The sequence below is a fragment of the Myotis myotis genome, unplaced genomic scaffold (genome assembly GCF_014108235.1).
Source record: "Myotis myotis isolate mMyoMyo1 unplaced genomic scaffold, mMyoMyo1.p scaffold_m19_p_2, whole genome shotgun sequence".
NCBI classification, from domain to species: Eukaryota; Metazoa; Chordata; class Mammalia; order Chiroptera; family Vespertilionidae; genus Myotis; species Myotis myotis.
In genome coordinates this window covers 186,094,913-186,107,525 of record NW_023416324.1, presented here as the reverse complement: position 1 = coordinate 186,107,525, position 12,613 = coordinate 186,094,913, and the positions used below count along the sequence as shown (strand labels likewise).

Below are 12,613 nucleotides of genomic sequence, written 5' to 3'. Positions count from 1 at the left end.
GCGAATCTAGCCTTTGCCTGAGGCTATCCAGCAAATGCCTCTGTGCAGGGCTTGGGCGGGGCGGGTCGAACAGGATCAACAGGGTGGGCTGGAGAGAGCAGTTATGGCGGCTCTCAGTCCTGTCCCAGGGGCTCTGCCTCTCTGAGTCCCGGCACCCGCTGCAAACCTCGGAGAGAAAGCTGCACTCGCTCTGACCGAAGCCAGACAGTCCCGCTTCTCCCGTTTGAATCTGGGTCCCTAAAGACTCGCCCGTATCTGGAGCTCAGAGTCTGCGACTCCCTCCCGATTGAATACGCCAACCGCGCCCTCCGCCGCCAGCCTGCTCCGCGCACTCCGCACCTCAGAATTTGACTTCAGCACTGCGCCTCCTCTGAGCGTCCGTATGCGTTTCTCTTTCCTCCTAGTTGTAGGACTTCCACTCAGCCAACGTTCCTGTGGTTCTGGGTGATGTCCCTTCTGTTTTTTAGTTTCACTTTTGAGGTAGTTGTTCAAGGCAGCAAACTCCGGCGTTAACCTATGCCGCCATCTTGGTTCTGATACGACATAAACACTGTTAATTCCCATTTCACAGACGAGGAAACTAATGTATAGAAAGTTTAAGTAACCTCCTCAAGGTCATACAACTGGGAAGTGGCAGAGTAGGGATTTAAACGTCATCCATATGACTCCAGAACAGCCTCTGGAAGATTGTTCAGATTTCTTGGGATATCTTTAAGACGTGCTTTATCTTAAAGCATGGCTGCCTTGGTTCTGGACCTCTTGTTTCAGCAGATATAAAGGAGGATGGGTACTTCTTTTTTTTTTTTTATTATTAGTTAAGGTATTACAAATGTGTCCTCATCCCTCCCATTAACCCTCAAACTCCCCCCGGACCCCCCCCCCCACACACACACTCATGCTGGAGGATGGGTACTTCTGACCACTGCTCATAATCTGATTCCAAGGTTCTTCAAGAATCTTTAATCAGCTAGCAGAAGATCAAGTTTTAGACCCAGGAAAGTTATTCTCAAATGCAATTTAATTATGTCAACAGAACAAAATATTAGATACAGGCTATGAGTCTGAAATTACACATTTATTTAAGAAAAGAAGCTGAATGTGTTATTTTTTTATAGTTTAATTTTAAAGTTACTTCTCAGGTACCTCCCCTTGTTGATAAGTGAAATATGCTTGCAATTCTCTATGCCTGTCATGATGGTTATAATGCATCTAGAGTTTACTTTCTCATGTTTATTTTTTATTATGTAATAAAATGAATCTCAAATTAATGACGTTTAAGAATGCAGATTGGATAATTTAAAATTTCTCTGTTGAAGGTTTCAGTGTTGACTGGTGGGCTCTTGGAGTACTAATGTTTGAGATGATGGCAGGAAGGTCTCCATTTGATATTGTTGGGAGCTCTGATAACCCTGACCAAAACACAGAGGACTATCTCTTCCAAGGTAAGAAAGAGGGAAATAGCCCTGGCCAGTGTGGCTTAGTTAGTTAGGAGTCGTCCTGTGTATCAAAGTGTTGCCAGTTTGGTTCCGGACAGGGCACATTACCTGGGTTGATGGCTCGATCCCCAGTAGGGACTGTGTAGGAGGCAGCTGATGGTTGTTTTGATCTCACATCGATGTTTCTCTCTCTCCCTTTCCCTTCCTCTTTCTCTAAAAATAAATTTAAAAAAAAAAGGAAGGAGAAAATAATCTCGAGAATGTCTTCCTTCATGTGTGAAGCTTTGACTTTTTTTATACACCTTTTCTACCTCTGTAGTGTCCATTTCCATTTGCCAGTTACCGCCTCACACTCAGAAACAGTTTGCTTCAGATTGTATATTGCAAACAGAGATTGGGGGAAGAAATCCTGTGGCTAGAGAGGACAGTCTTTTCACATGAACCCGAGGCCAAGTACATAAGTTCAAGAACAATATGGGAAAAAGTAGGGTACCAAGAAGATAAGAGGTATCAAAAGGTGAAGATAAAAGCCCCACAATTGGGAATGCAAAGAGTTGAACCGAACAGAAAGAAGCAGATAAGTACAGATCCCCAACACACAGTCCAAAGAAGTGGGAAGACTGCCATAAAGTTCTACATTTAATAATTAAGGACTCACAATAGGAATAAATATTTCATATAATAGCAAATCCAAATGGCGATGGAATATGTGGAAAGATGTCCAGCCTCACTAGTGGTTGGGTATGCACATTAAAACATTAATGAACGACTCTTTCATACCCCATGCATTTGGCAAAAAATTTATAGTGTTGTTAATACCAGTGCTGGTGAGGATGTGGAGCAGCTGGAATTCTTCATAGACTGCTGGCGGGAGTGAAATCGACACATCTTTGAAGAATAATTTGGCAATGTCCAGTCAAATCCAAAATAGTAATATGTGCCACACATTTTCCAGATATTAACTCATTTACACCTCATTACAAACCTGTGAAGCAGGTATTATTTTTACCAGTTTTACAGATGAGGAAACTAAGGCACAATAAGGTAGTCAAAGATAAAACAGGCATGTAAATGATTAAAAACGGAGAGGAATGGGGGTGGGAAAGTACACAGAGACGTTTAAGCAGTCTATGTAATGTCTTATTTTTTTCTGCTAAAATGCCTTGAATATCTCATAATAAAAATGTAAAGATTAAAGCCATGTAAAAGTTAAATATAATGCCATTATTTTATCTTTCTAGTTATTTTGGAAAAACAAATTCGAATACCACGTTCTCTGTCTGTAAAAGCTGCAAGTGTCCTGAAGAGTTTTCTCAACAAGGTATAAAATCCTGTATAAAAAATCTTTAGTGGTTTATCTCTATATAAATGAGACTGGTAAGTAGAGGATGAAGCAATGTAAAATTCCAAAATATCAGAGGATGTAATTTTTTCAGTTACATCTGGAATTTGTCTCTTCGCCAAAGAGTAATTTGACAACATTAGATACTGAGATGAACTGTCCTTTCCATTTGCCAAAATAATTTACTCCCAGCTGTATATTACATATGTTATTTTCAATGTAAATGATACATACTGTGTACTCAAGGAAAAATTACATCTTTGGGGATGGTCTTAATTATACTTTCTGCTCTTATTTTCAATTTTCTTTGGATTCATATTCATAGAATCTCTTTACTTATTGAGCACTTGGGGCAGTCGTGTTCTCTACAAATTCCCATGTCAAAAACCCTATGATTAGATAACATTCAGAAGAAATGAATCTTCTTCGCTCTTAACAAATCTGAATGCATTCAGTTGTTTGTTGTAGATGGTAGGCTATAGTTTTAGGATCTATCTAAAGTTATGATTTTGAACTGTTATTACTGATAACATTTATAACACCAACTGTATAGGTTTTTTCCCACACCAACAACCAATTCTCCAGCTCTCCAGATACCAACTATGTGTCCTATATTTCACTTCATTTCTGACACTAACTATCTGGAGTTAGCATCAGACTCCACAGGTGTAAGGACTCAATTCTGCAAGACTGCCCTCACTTCAGAGGCCAGTCACAAGTATTGGGTATCACTTCTGTCTGACTTGGCTATAAAATTGGGGGTCCCCCTCCCCCCCACACACACACACTTTAGTTTCAATAATTTGCTAGAATGGCTCACAGAAAATCAGGAAAACATTTACTTACTATCACTGGTGTATTATAAAGATTACAAAGGAACAACCAGACGAAGAGGTGAGGTCCAGAAGGGCCCTGAGCACAGGAGCTTCTGTTCCTGTGGAGTTGGGGTGTGCCACCCTCTTGGCACATAGACATGTTCACCAGCCAGAAGCTCTGTGACCCCCATGATATAGAGATTTTTATGGAGGTGCCTTCACATAAGCATGATTGATTATATCGTTGGCCATTGGTGATTGAGCTCAATTTGTAGTCCTTCTGGAAATTGGGCTGAAAGTCCCAACCCTTTAATTGCATGGTTGGTTCCTCTGGCAATCAGACCCCATCCTGAAGCTATCTAGAGGCCCACCAAGAGTCACCCTATTAGGGTAAATTCAGGAATTATTGAAAGGGACTTGTTATGAATAACAAAAGACACTCCTGTCACTCAGGAAGTTAAAAGGGTTTTAGAAACTTTGGGTCCAACCAGGGACAAAGACCAAATACATACTTCTGATTGTGTTACAATGATCTTGGCAATCAAATCAAATTATAGGTTAATGTGCATTTACCTTCTAAGATAAATGGATAAGATAATGATGACTTTTAATAAAATAAGAAATTGAAGCTTATTTTAAACTAGAGGCCTGGTGCATGAAATTTGTGCATGGGTAGGGTTTCTAGGCAATCAGGGCCAATCAGGGCCTTCCTTCCCCTGGCTGCCGGCTGCTGGTCGGGGCCCTCCTTCATTTTGCGCCACCCCCTGGTGGTCAGTGCATGTCATGCGAGCGGTCGAACTCCCGAGGGGACAATTTGCATATTAACCTTTTATTATGTAGGGTGAGTGCTTTATATGAGGAAAGTTTTAAACTAGAAACATAAACGTTAACAGTGAAAAGTGAAGGTCAGAGGTGTTAATATGCAAAATAAAATGCCTTTTATTGGGGGGCTGGGGACTGGGAACATGTTTTCATTTCACAGTAATGAATAAGCTAAGTTATAGGCCCCTTCTCAGTCCAGTGATTCAGATGAAGGTTGTATCATTATTGTACACAAATTATAGGTTGTTGCTGTAATTGGGCATAGAGCTTCTAAATTGAGCTAAGAACAAACTTGTGAAGTTTGGGGGTTTGCAAAATTTGACTTGTCACTGTAACCCATGGCAAAGACATAGCTGAATGCTGCTTAAATTATTCTGCTGCTCTATTTTCCCTCCCATTTCTCTTTAGCATGGGTGGTTGCAGCTTCACTTTAATTACATGACAGCTGGAGAAAGCCGTGAGGAAATCTTTCTTGTCACAGCTTCAGATATTCATTTGAACCTAGTGTTGTACCTTCTAGAAAGGAAAGGTAGACCATTCTGATTTCAGAAATAAAGGTATCATATAGTAGACACAAAACACAGGTCACAAAGATCATGTATTCTAAAGCCTGATATTCACCCATTTTTGAAACATTTCTTTCCACCATAGGACCCAAAGGAACGATTGGGTTGTCATCCTCAAACAGGATTTGCTGATATTCAGGGACACCCGTTCTTCCGCAATGTTGACTGGGATATGGTATGTATATTGTGATTGTTTTCTGTGATGGGTTTCATCATTATCTTGGGCCAAATTTTATTACCTTGAAAGAATGTTGAAAAACGAGTGTATCACAGCTTAAATTACTTAAAAACCTCTCTCTAACATGGAACAGATTGTAATATTGAGACCTGCACCACTGCTCAGATTTGTAAATTACTTCCCTCACTGTGAATGGTGTTGTGGCACCTTACCTAGGGACTCACTTTAATAAGACTGGGAAACCTCTGGGCAGAGGAGGAATGTAGAGGGGGATTTTTCCAAGAATGCAGGCTTGAACTGTCATCCAATCTGTCTTTCTAGATGGAGCAAAAGCAGGTGGTACCTCCCTTTAAACCAAATATTTCTGGGGAATTTGGTTTGGACAACTTTGATTCTCAGTTTACTAATGAACCTGTCCAGCTCACTCCAGATGATGAGTAAGTAATTCCATAGACTGAAATAGCGTCGGAGTTCTTTGACGGTCCCACTTTGAGTGGCTATATAATGTTTCATGATCAGATTACACTATAATTTATCTAACCACTGAGTTACTGGGTATTGAATCTATTATATCACTATAAATTATGACAATAATGGGCATTTTCTACTTTGACTTACATGCATTCTAATTCTCACAACCTTGTAAACCTAGTTATTATCATCTTCGTTTTACAGATGAGGAAACTGAGGCTCAGAGAGGTTAAGCATAAGTTACACCGATGTGAGGGGGCAGAGCCAGGATTCAGACCCAAATATGAGTGGCTACGGCCTGTGCTGTTTCCACTGCGCTGCACTGTTTTTCATTTCGATGATGACCATCTTCGAGTTCCTGTGTATGACCTTAGATAGATTCCTAGAAAGGGAATTAGATCAAGGGGTATGGATTTTAAAGCTCTTGATGTGTATTGCCAAATTGCTTTTTAAAAATATTATATCAAATTATCACATCCAGCCAACAGTGATCTCATATATTTTTTTAAATATATTTTATTGATTTTTTACAGAGAGGAAGGGAGAGGGATAGAGAGTTAGAAACATCGATGAGAGAGAAACATCGATCAGCTGCCTCCTGCACACTCCCTACTGGGTATGTGCCTGCAGCCAAGGTACATGCCCTTGACCGGAATCGAACCTGGGACCCTTGAGTCCGCAGGCTGACGCTCTACCCATTGAGCCAAACCGGTTAGGGCTCATATATATATTTTTTTGTGTTCGTGTTACATATTGTAAAAATATCTTTGGAATAATTTGGGGATGTTTTGATCCTCTACCTGTCATTACAGATTCATTCTCTCATTTCAAGGAGGCTCTTACAGCTCGGCAGACATTTATGTCTTGTTAATTCTTATCACATTCCTCATTGCAGCTGTTCCAAACTGTCTGTACATTTTAGCCCTGCCTCTATCACTCTTAATGGTTTAACTCTGCCTTAACTTGACTGCACGGATCAAGACCTCCCTGTTGTGAGCTTGCTCCCTTTTCAGCTGTCATTAGGGTACTTACATCTCAGAATTGCTGTCTAACTCTTCTCAACCTGTTTCTTCTTCCCCATTCTTGGAAAGCTATCTGTCTTTTGCAAGAAGTGCTCTCCTATTTTCCTAGACCTGTTCCCTTATTTTCCTCCAGGATCTTATTTACTCAGTTGCCTCCATTACTCCACCTTCTTTAATGCCTTTCTTTCAGCTTCTTTCTCTCTGCCTCTAAACATGCTCAGATATCCTAATTTTTTTCTCGTGAATCTTAGCACTTCTTTGAACCACCACATTCTTCCCTTATTTTCTTTTCATCTGCAAGCTTTTTCAAAGATAGTTAATAGATGCTCATGGTAAAGGAAAAATAAGCAGTATCTCTATCGAATGCCTTCATAATAGTCAACATTGGTTGCACTTTCTTACTGCCAACACTTTAAAAACACAATTTAACCTGCTCCTTCAGCTTTTGAAGGTTGAATTGACTTCTTACTTTCTAAATTTTAAGGCATGTTTTGATCAGTTCCAGTGTACCCTGATGTCTATAAAGCATTTGGTACTCATGGCCTTGCTTTGGTTGGCACTACCCATCCTGGTTGTACTTCACCTCTGTGACCGCTTGTCACCTTTCTTCCCTTGTCCCCTCCTTGAGACTAGGGTGCTTCATGGTTCTGTTCACGCCAGCCTTCTCTTTGCTGTATGCAGCTTGTATCTTGGAGATGTCAGCCAGCCCCGTAGCATGGATACCAGCTATTAAAAAGGACTCCCAGCTAACGTGGCCAACAATTATTGAGCAGAGGCACTATGCTAAGTACTAGACATTCAAAACTGATCTAAACTTAGGCCAATTTTGCAAAAAAACTTACTATTAAAAGAAAGAGATATATATGTACCAAAGTCATTATTTCAGACAGCATCGTGTTTTAAAGCTTTTTTTTTTTTTTTTTTTTTAATATATTTTATTGATTTTTTACAGAGAGGAAGGGAGAGAGATAGAGAGTTAGAAACATCGATGAGAGAGAAACATCAATCAGCTGCCTCCTGCACATCTCCCACTGGGGATGTGCCCGCAACCCAGGCACATGCCCTTGACCGGAATCGAACCTGGGACCCTTCAGTCCGCAGGCCGACGCTCTATCCACTGAGCCAAACCGGTTTCGGCCAGCATCGTGTTTTAGAAAGAGCACTGGGTTTAATCAAAAGATAGGAATTTGAATTCAGACGCCACCTCTTACCATCTGGGTAACCTGGGTGTGAATTGCACAATTTCTCTGAGCCTGTTTCTTCTTGTATTGCCTACTGCACAAGGTTGCTGTGAAGAATAAATGAATGATGGTTTCTAAACCTAGCCACCGCCCTGGTATCTATCCTGAGCTGCATTTCCATTCGCTTTTTCAACACCTCCCTAGCTTGTCAGACAAGCACCTCAAACATATGAAGTCTGAAATCAAAGTAATGACTCTTTATGGTCTCTTTTTCTGTTCTCAGTGATTCCTTGTTTTTATTTGCCTTTTTTGCTCATTGCAGCACTGTGCATTCCTGCGCTCGGATTCAGAGTATCAGGATCATTGATTCCTCCTTTCCATTAAAAACCTGTATGGTACCTTCATCTGCCACGTCCATGTCTGTTTTTCCTTTACTTCATCATTTGCATCACATCTTTCTTTTTCATTTGCATTACCATAAACCCAATTCAAATCTCTTTCAAATCATACCTAGAATATTATGCCACCTTCCTAAATGGACTCCTTTACTTCACATCCCACTCTGTACACCTCATGAAGTGCCACTCCAGAAACCTTTAACAGCTCCCGCATTGCCTAGCAAATGACATCTATCCTCTTGGCTAGCATTTAAGGCCTCCCACCATCTGCTCCAGCCTAACTTTCTAGCCATAGCTCTTGCTATACTTTAACACAAACGCTGTGATCTGATTAGTCTCTTACTCACCATTCCCTGATAGTGTGCTGCTAACCTTTACTCGTGCCATTTCCTCTATGTTCTTCCTTAATTTTTATCTGTTGAAATCTTCCCCATCTTTCAGAGCTTTCTCAAATGCAACCCAGTCTTGGATGGATCAAGGTGAAACTCCATAGTGTAAACATCACTAGATTCTCTGAGCTAGCCATTACTTCCCTCCCAGAATCATCTGCCACATTAATACCCTTCTTCTATTCCCGTGCTCCAACTCTAATAAAATTACTTTCATTTCCCCAGACCTAGCATAATCTTTCATAATTTCATCCAGTAAGTGTTTGCTAAATGAATGCTTCTTTTTTTTTTAATTTCTCTAGCTAGAAGTCACCCTTTTGTTTTGTTTTGTTTTGCTTTTTTGATTTTTAAAAAATTTTTAAATTACAGTTTACATTCAGTATCATTTGTATCAGTTTCAGGTGTACAGCAAAGGCTAGACAACCGGCACCATACGTAGTTACAATATTATTGACCGTATTTCCCTGCTGTACTCCACGTCCCCATGACTGTTCTATAACTGCCAACCTGTACTTCTCAAAACATGTGAACGCTTCACAAATTTGCATGTCACCCTTACACAGAGGCCATGCTCATCTTCCCTGGACCCTCCTGATTTTAGTGTATGTGCTGCTGAAGCAAGCACTACACTTTTCTTTAGAAATGTGTTTATCACAGGACTTAGCTTGTCCTATATGAAACTTAGCAGGTACTGCTTTCTCTTGTAGCTTTCTGTTCTATAAGGTACCTTCCCTCCTTGAAGGACAGAAACTATATCCTGTGTAACTTTGTGCTTTGCAGTAAGATGTGTACATTGAAGTATTAAAATATTCGCTAGTACTACTCACTCCTCATGTATTAACTAGAAGCCCAGTGTAACTGAATGTCAACCTCCCCCTCCCCCGTGACCCATTGCCTGTCTGTGGCGTTCTCCCTTAAGTCCAGGTCTCTCCGTGTACTTGTTCCTATTGCCTTTCCCTTCTGGTTAACGTCTTCTGGGCCTTCTCTTCACCATATATTCCGTCTGGCTATTGAGGTGACTACTAAATTGAATGCCTAATTCAGACCTGGATGTTTACCTGTAACTATGAATGTTGTTCAGGTCAAAAGTTAAGATGAACTAGAATTGTGATAACTTGTGCCTTTTAAAATCTCAGTCTTCAGTTTGGATTACCTTTTGATTCTAAAGTTGCTTGCGAGTCTTTTAGCCTGTTTTGGTTTTTTTCAGGACTCTTGATTCTTCTAGAAAATATTTTGGGATTAATCTAAAAACTTGTAAAACTTCTTTCCATAATTAACATAAATTAGCCTTATTTTTTGTTTCTTAATCTTATTTTACCATTTAAATACGTTGAAGAAATATTGATTATGGAAATTAATTTACTTTTGTTCCAACAGTGATATTGTGAAGAAGATTGATCAGTCTGAGTTTGAAGGCTTTGAGTACATCAATCCTCTTTTGATGTCTGCGGAAGAATGCGTCTGATCCTCGTTTCTCAACTGTGCATTTTGCTCGTGTTGCCATTTAATGCATGGAAAACTCATTACCAGCCTGGATATGATGAACCATTTGATATTTGCCAACTACAAAAAAGCGCTCAATAACTTGTATTTGTTGACTGTAAGAGTCAATTATTACATATAAATTTAGCTATGGGAAAAAAAAGAGACTAGTTTCCAGACAATCGTGTCAAAATTCATTTATACTGGTAGTCTAGCAGCCTACTGATGAGTAACAAAGTTGTCTTTTTCCTTTGAAGAAACTACTTACCACTGCTTTTAAAAAGAGTGTCTGTTGCATTAAGGCACATGGTGGTATTACATCATAAGCCTCTCTGTGATTTTTGTCATACTTCTTTTTAAGTATTTAATTTTGGAATAAAAAGATTAATTCAAAATATATTACCTGTTAGTGTATGAATTCTTTGTGTTTAAAAATTCAGCTGTAAATTTTATCATTGCCTTGGATAATTACTGATTTTTAAGGTAGCAATTGTTAAGTTGACTGGCAATAAAAAAGGTATTACTTGCTAAAAATTGGGGAATACAGATTCTTCTTGAGGAAAAAGTTAGGCACATTTTATTAAGAATCAGATTCCAAATCATTAGCTGTTTTTGAGTTCTTTTGTATATGAGGGGTTAGTTTCTGAGCTAGTCCCTTTAGCCAGAACTTTAGCTGGAATGTTAACAAATGTAGTTCAAAGGATCCACGATGTAGCTGAATGGAAAAGTTCTCAGTATATAGAAACGAAAAATAGAAACTTAAAGGATATATAAAAAAAGTGCAATGGTAATATTTATTTCTTATTGGAGAGTAAATCTCACAGTTGCTTTTGTGATTTGATTAAATAAGGAGGCACTTACTACAAAACTTGTAAAAGCATTCTATTTATCCAATGGAGACGGAATGCGTACTATTTGCCCTTATAATTTAGCATACAAGAAAAGAATTTACCTTCCAAACAGTGTGTTAAACATACTTACTTCCTGCCCCAAAACACATTATCCACGCTTTGGACCCTGTTTATGGAGTCTGCAGTGAAATCCATGAAAAATAATAAACATGAATAAGTGTGCAGGACCCACACGTACACTCACCTCTCAGTCCCAACCACTTAAGCGAGTTTTTGTTAAGTAGGTAACACACGTAATACAGAATACAATACATTTCAGAGGCAGAGTTCTTCAGATTATGTTTTATTAATATTAGTGTTTAGGAATGTGTTATGTAAAGGGATGCCAGGGATAGCATCCTTCTGTTATTTTATTTTATTTTTTTTAATGAAAAGGGACCTAAAAGTAATCACCATCATCTAAATTACTTATAATTCCCCAATCTTAGTAAAATTTAATTTTGGGGAAAGCTGTTGAGTCTTCAGCTTAGAATTACTTAAAATTTGTAGGCATTTAATATCTTCTTTTTTGGATGTTACATTTCATTAGAAATATAATTTTCCCAAAATTTCTGACCATGTACTCTTTTTATTTTATGATTTTTTAAAATTATTATTCTACAGAGTTTCTCTCTCTCATACACAAACATCAGTGTGAGAGAGAAACACTTATTGGTTGCTCCCCTTTACGTGCCCCGACTGGGGATCAAATGCACAACCTGGGTATGTGCCCTGCCAGGAATTGAACCCACCACCTTTTGGTGCACAGGACGATGCTCCAACCAACTGAGCCACACCGGCCAGGGCCTGCCTGGCCATGTAGTCTTTTCTTTAAATAATTATGTCTGAAAGCAATGAAAACCTCAAAGGAAAAATGTTTATATCCACGTTTCTCTTAATACCTGAAACTTGTTTTTTAAAAAAAGCAGTATTCACTTCAATCATAAACTTACAGAAAATTCGGACATATTATGATATATGTTTATGATCTTGCTTTTAAGTGGTGCTGTTTCCCCTCGGGCATTAGTTCTAAAATTTTAGAATGTGGAATAAGTTTGTTTAAAAACACATTACTGGGCCTACCTTAGAATTCTGTTGGGTCTTTGGAACCATATTTTGAGGAAACTTTTGAGTCATTCTTTTATTTTTGTCCTGTGGTTAAATATTAGAAAGAGTACTCATGATAAAACATTTTGAGTAGAGGTAGGCAGTGAGTACTGTTTTACCTACTATTTTAAATATATTTTGAATGAATGACTTCCTCAAGTTAGATATCATCTCAAAAAAAAATCCCATCAGTTTTCTATTAATGTTGCAAACGATAAACATTTTTCTGTGATGAGGTTTTAGCCATTATTCAGGGTGGTCTTTAGTTTTTAATCCTTTTTTAAAATCTAAGATTTACTGTGTATATTTTATACAGAATTGCATTACAAATATGTTTCTAATTGTGTTATGTATTTTGTAGTCTTTAAGTGCCATGTTAATCTTTTTTATATTATATAAAGTTCTCTGAAAATACTCACCAGGGGAAAAAGGCATTTGACAGTCAGAATGGTTGGAATTTTGGTGTTCTGAGAAAAAATTTATTTTGTATAAGCATGTGGTCAGATCATTTTAT

At 38.6% G+C, this 12,613-nt stretch overlaps 1 protein-coding gene and 1 non-coding gene across 8 annotated transcripts in view; one reads left to right on the top strand and one right to left on the bottom strand.

Moving 5' to 3' along the window:
• The window catches only part of PRKCI (protein kinase C iota), a 76,695-nt gene extending 66,194 nt beyond the window's left edge, over positions 1 to 10,501 (top strand). For 4 of the 7 annotated variants that reach the window (XM_036347871.1, XM_036347876.1, XM_036347877.1 and 1 more), the window contains 5 exons: positions 1,317 to 1,442; positions 2,678 to 2,757; positions 5,067 to 5,156; positions 5,481 to 5,596; positions 9,998 to 10,501. In XM_036347871.1, coding sequence (XP_036203764.1) covers positions 1,317 to 1,442; positions 2,678 to 2,757; positions 5,067 to 5,156; positions 5,481 to 5,596; positions 9,998 to 10,085 — 500 coding nt within the window. In that variant the 3' untranslated portion in view covers positions 10,086 to 10,501. The remainder of the gene's footprint in view (positions 1 to 1,316; positions 1,443 to 2,677; positions 2,758 to 5,066; positions 5,157 to 5,480; positions 5,597 to 9,997) is intronic. The other 3 variants (XM_036347872.1, XM_036347874.1, XM_036347873.1) reach the window with 2 other exon arrangements.
• Positions 9,139 to 9,245, bottom strand: LOC118677895. The gene has a single exon (XR_004974612.1). It is a non-coding gene; the product is annotated as a U6 spliceosomal RNA (small nuclear RNA).
• Positions 10,502 to 12,613: the final 2,112 nt, after the last annotated feature.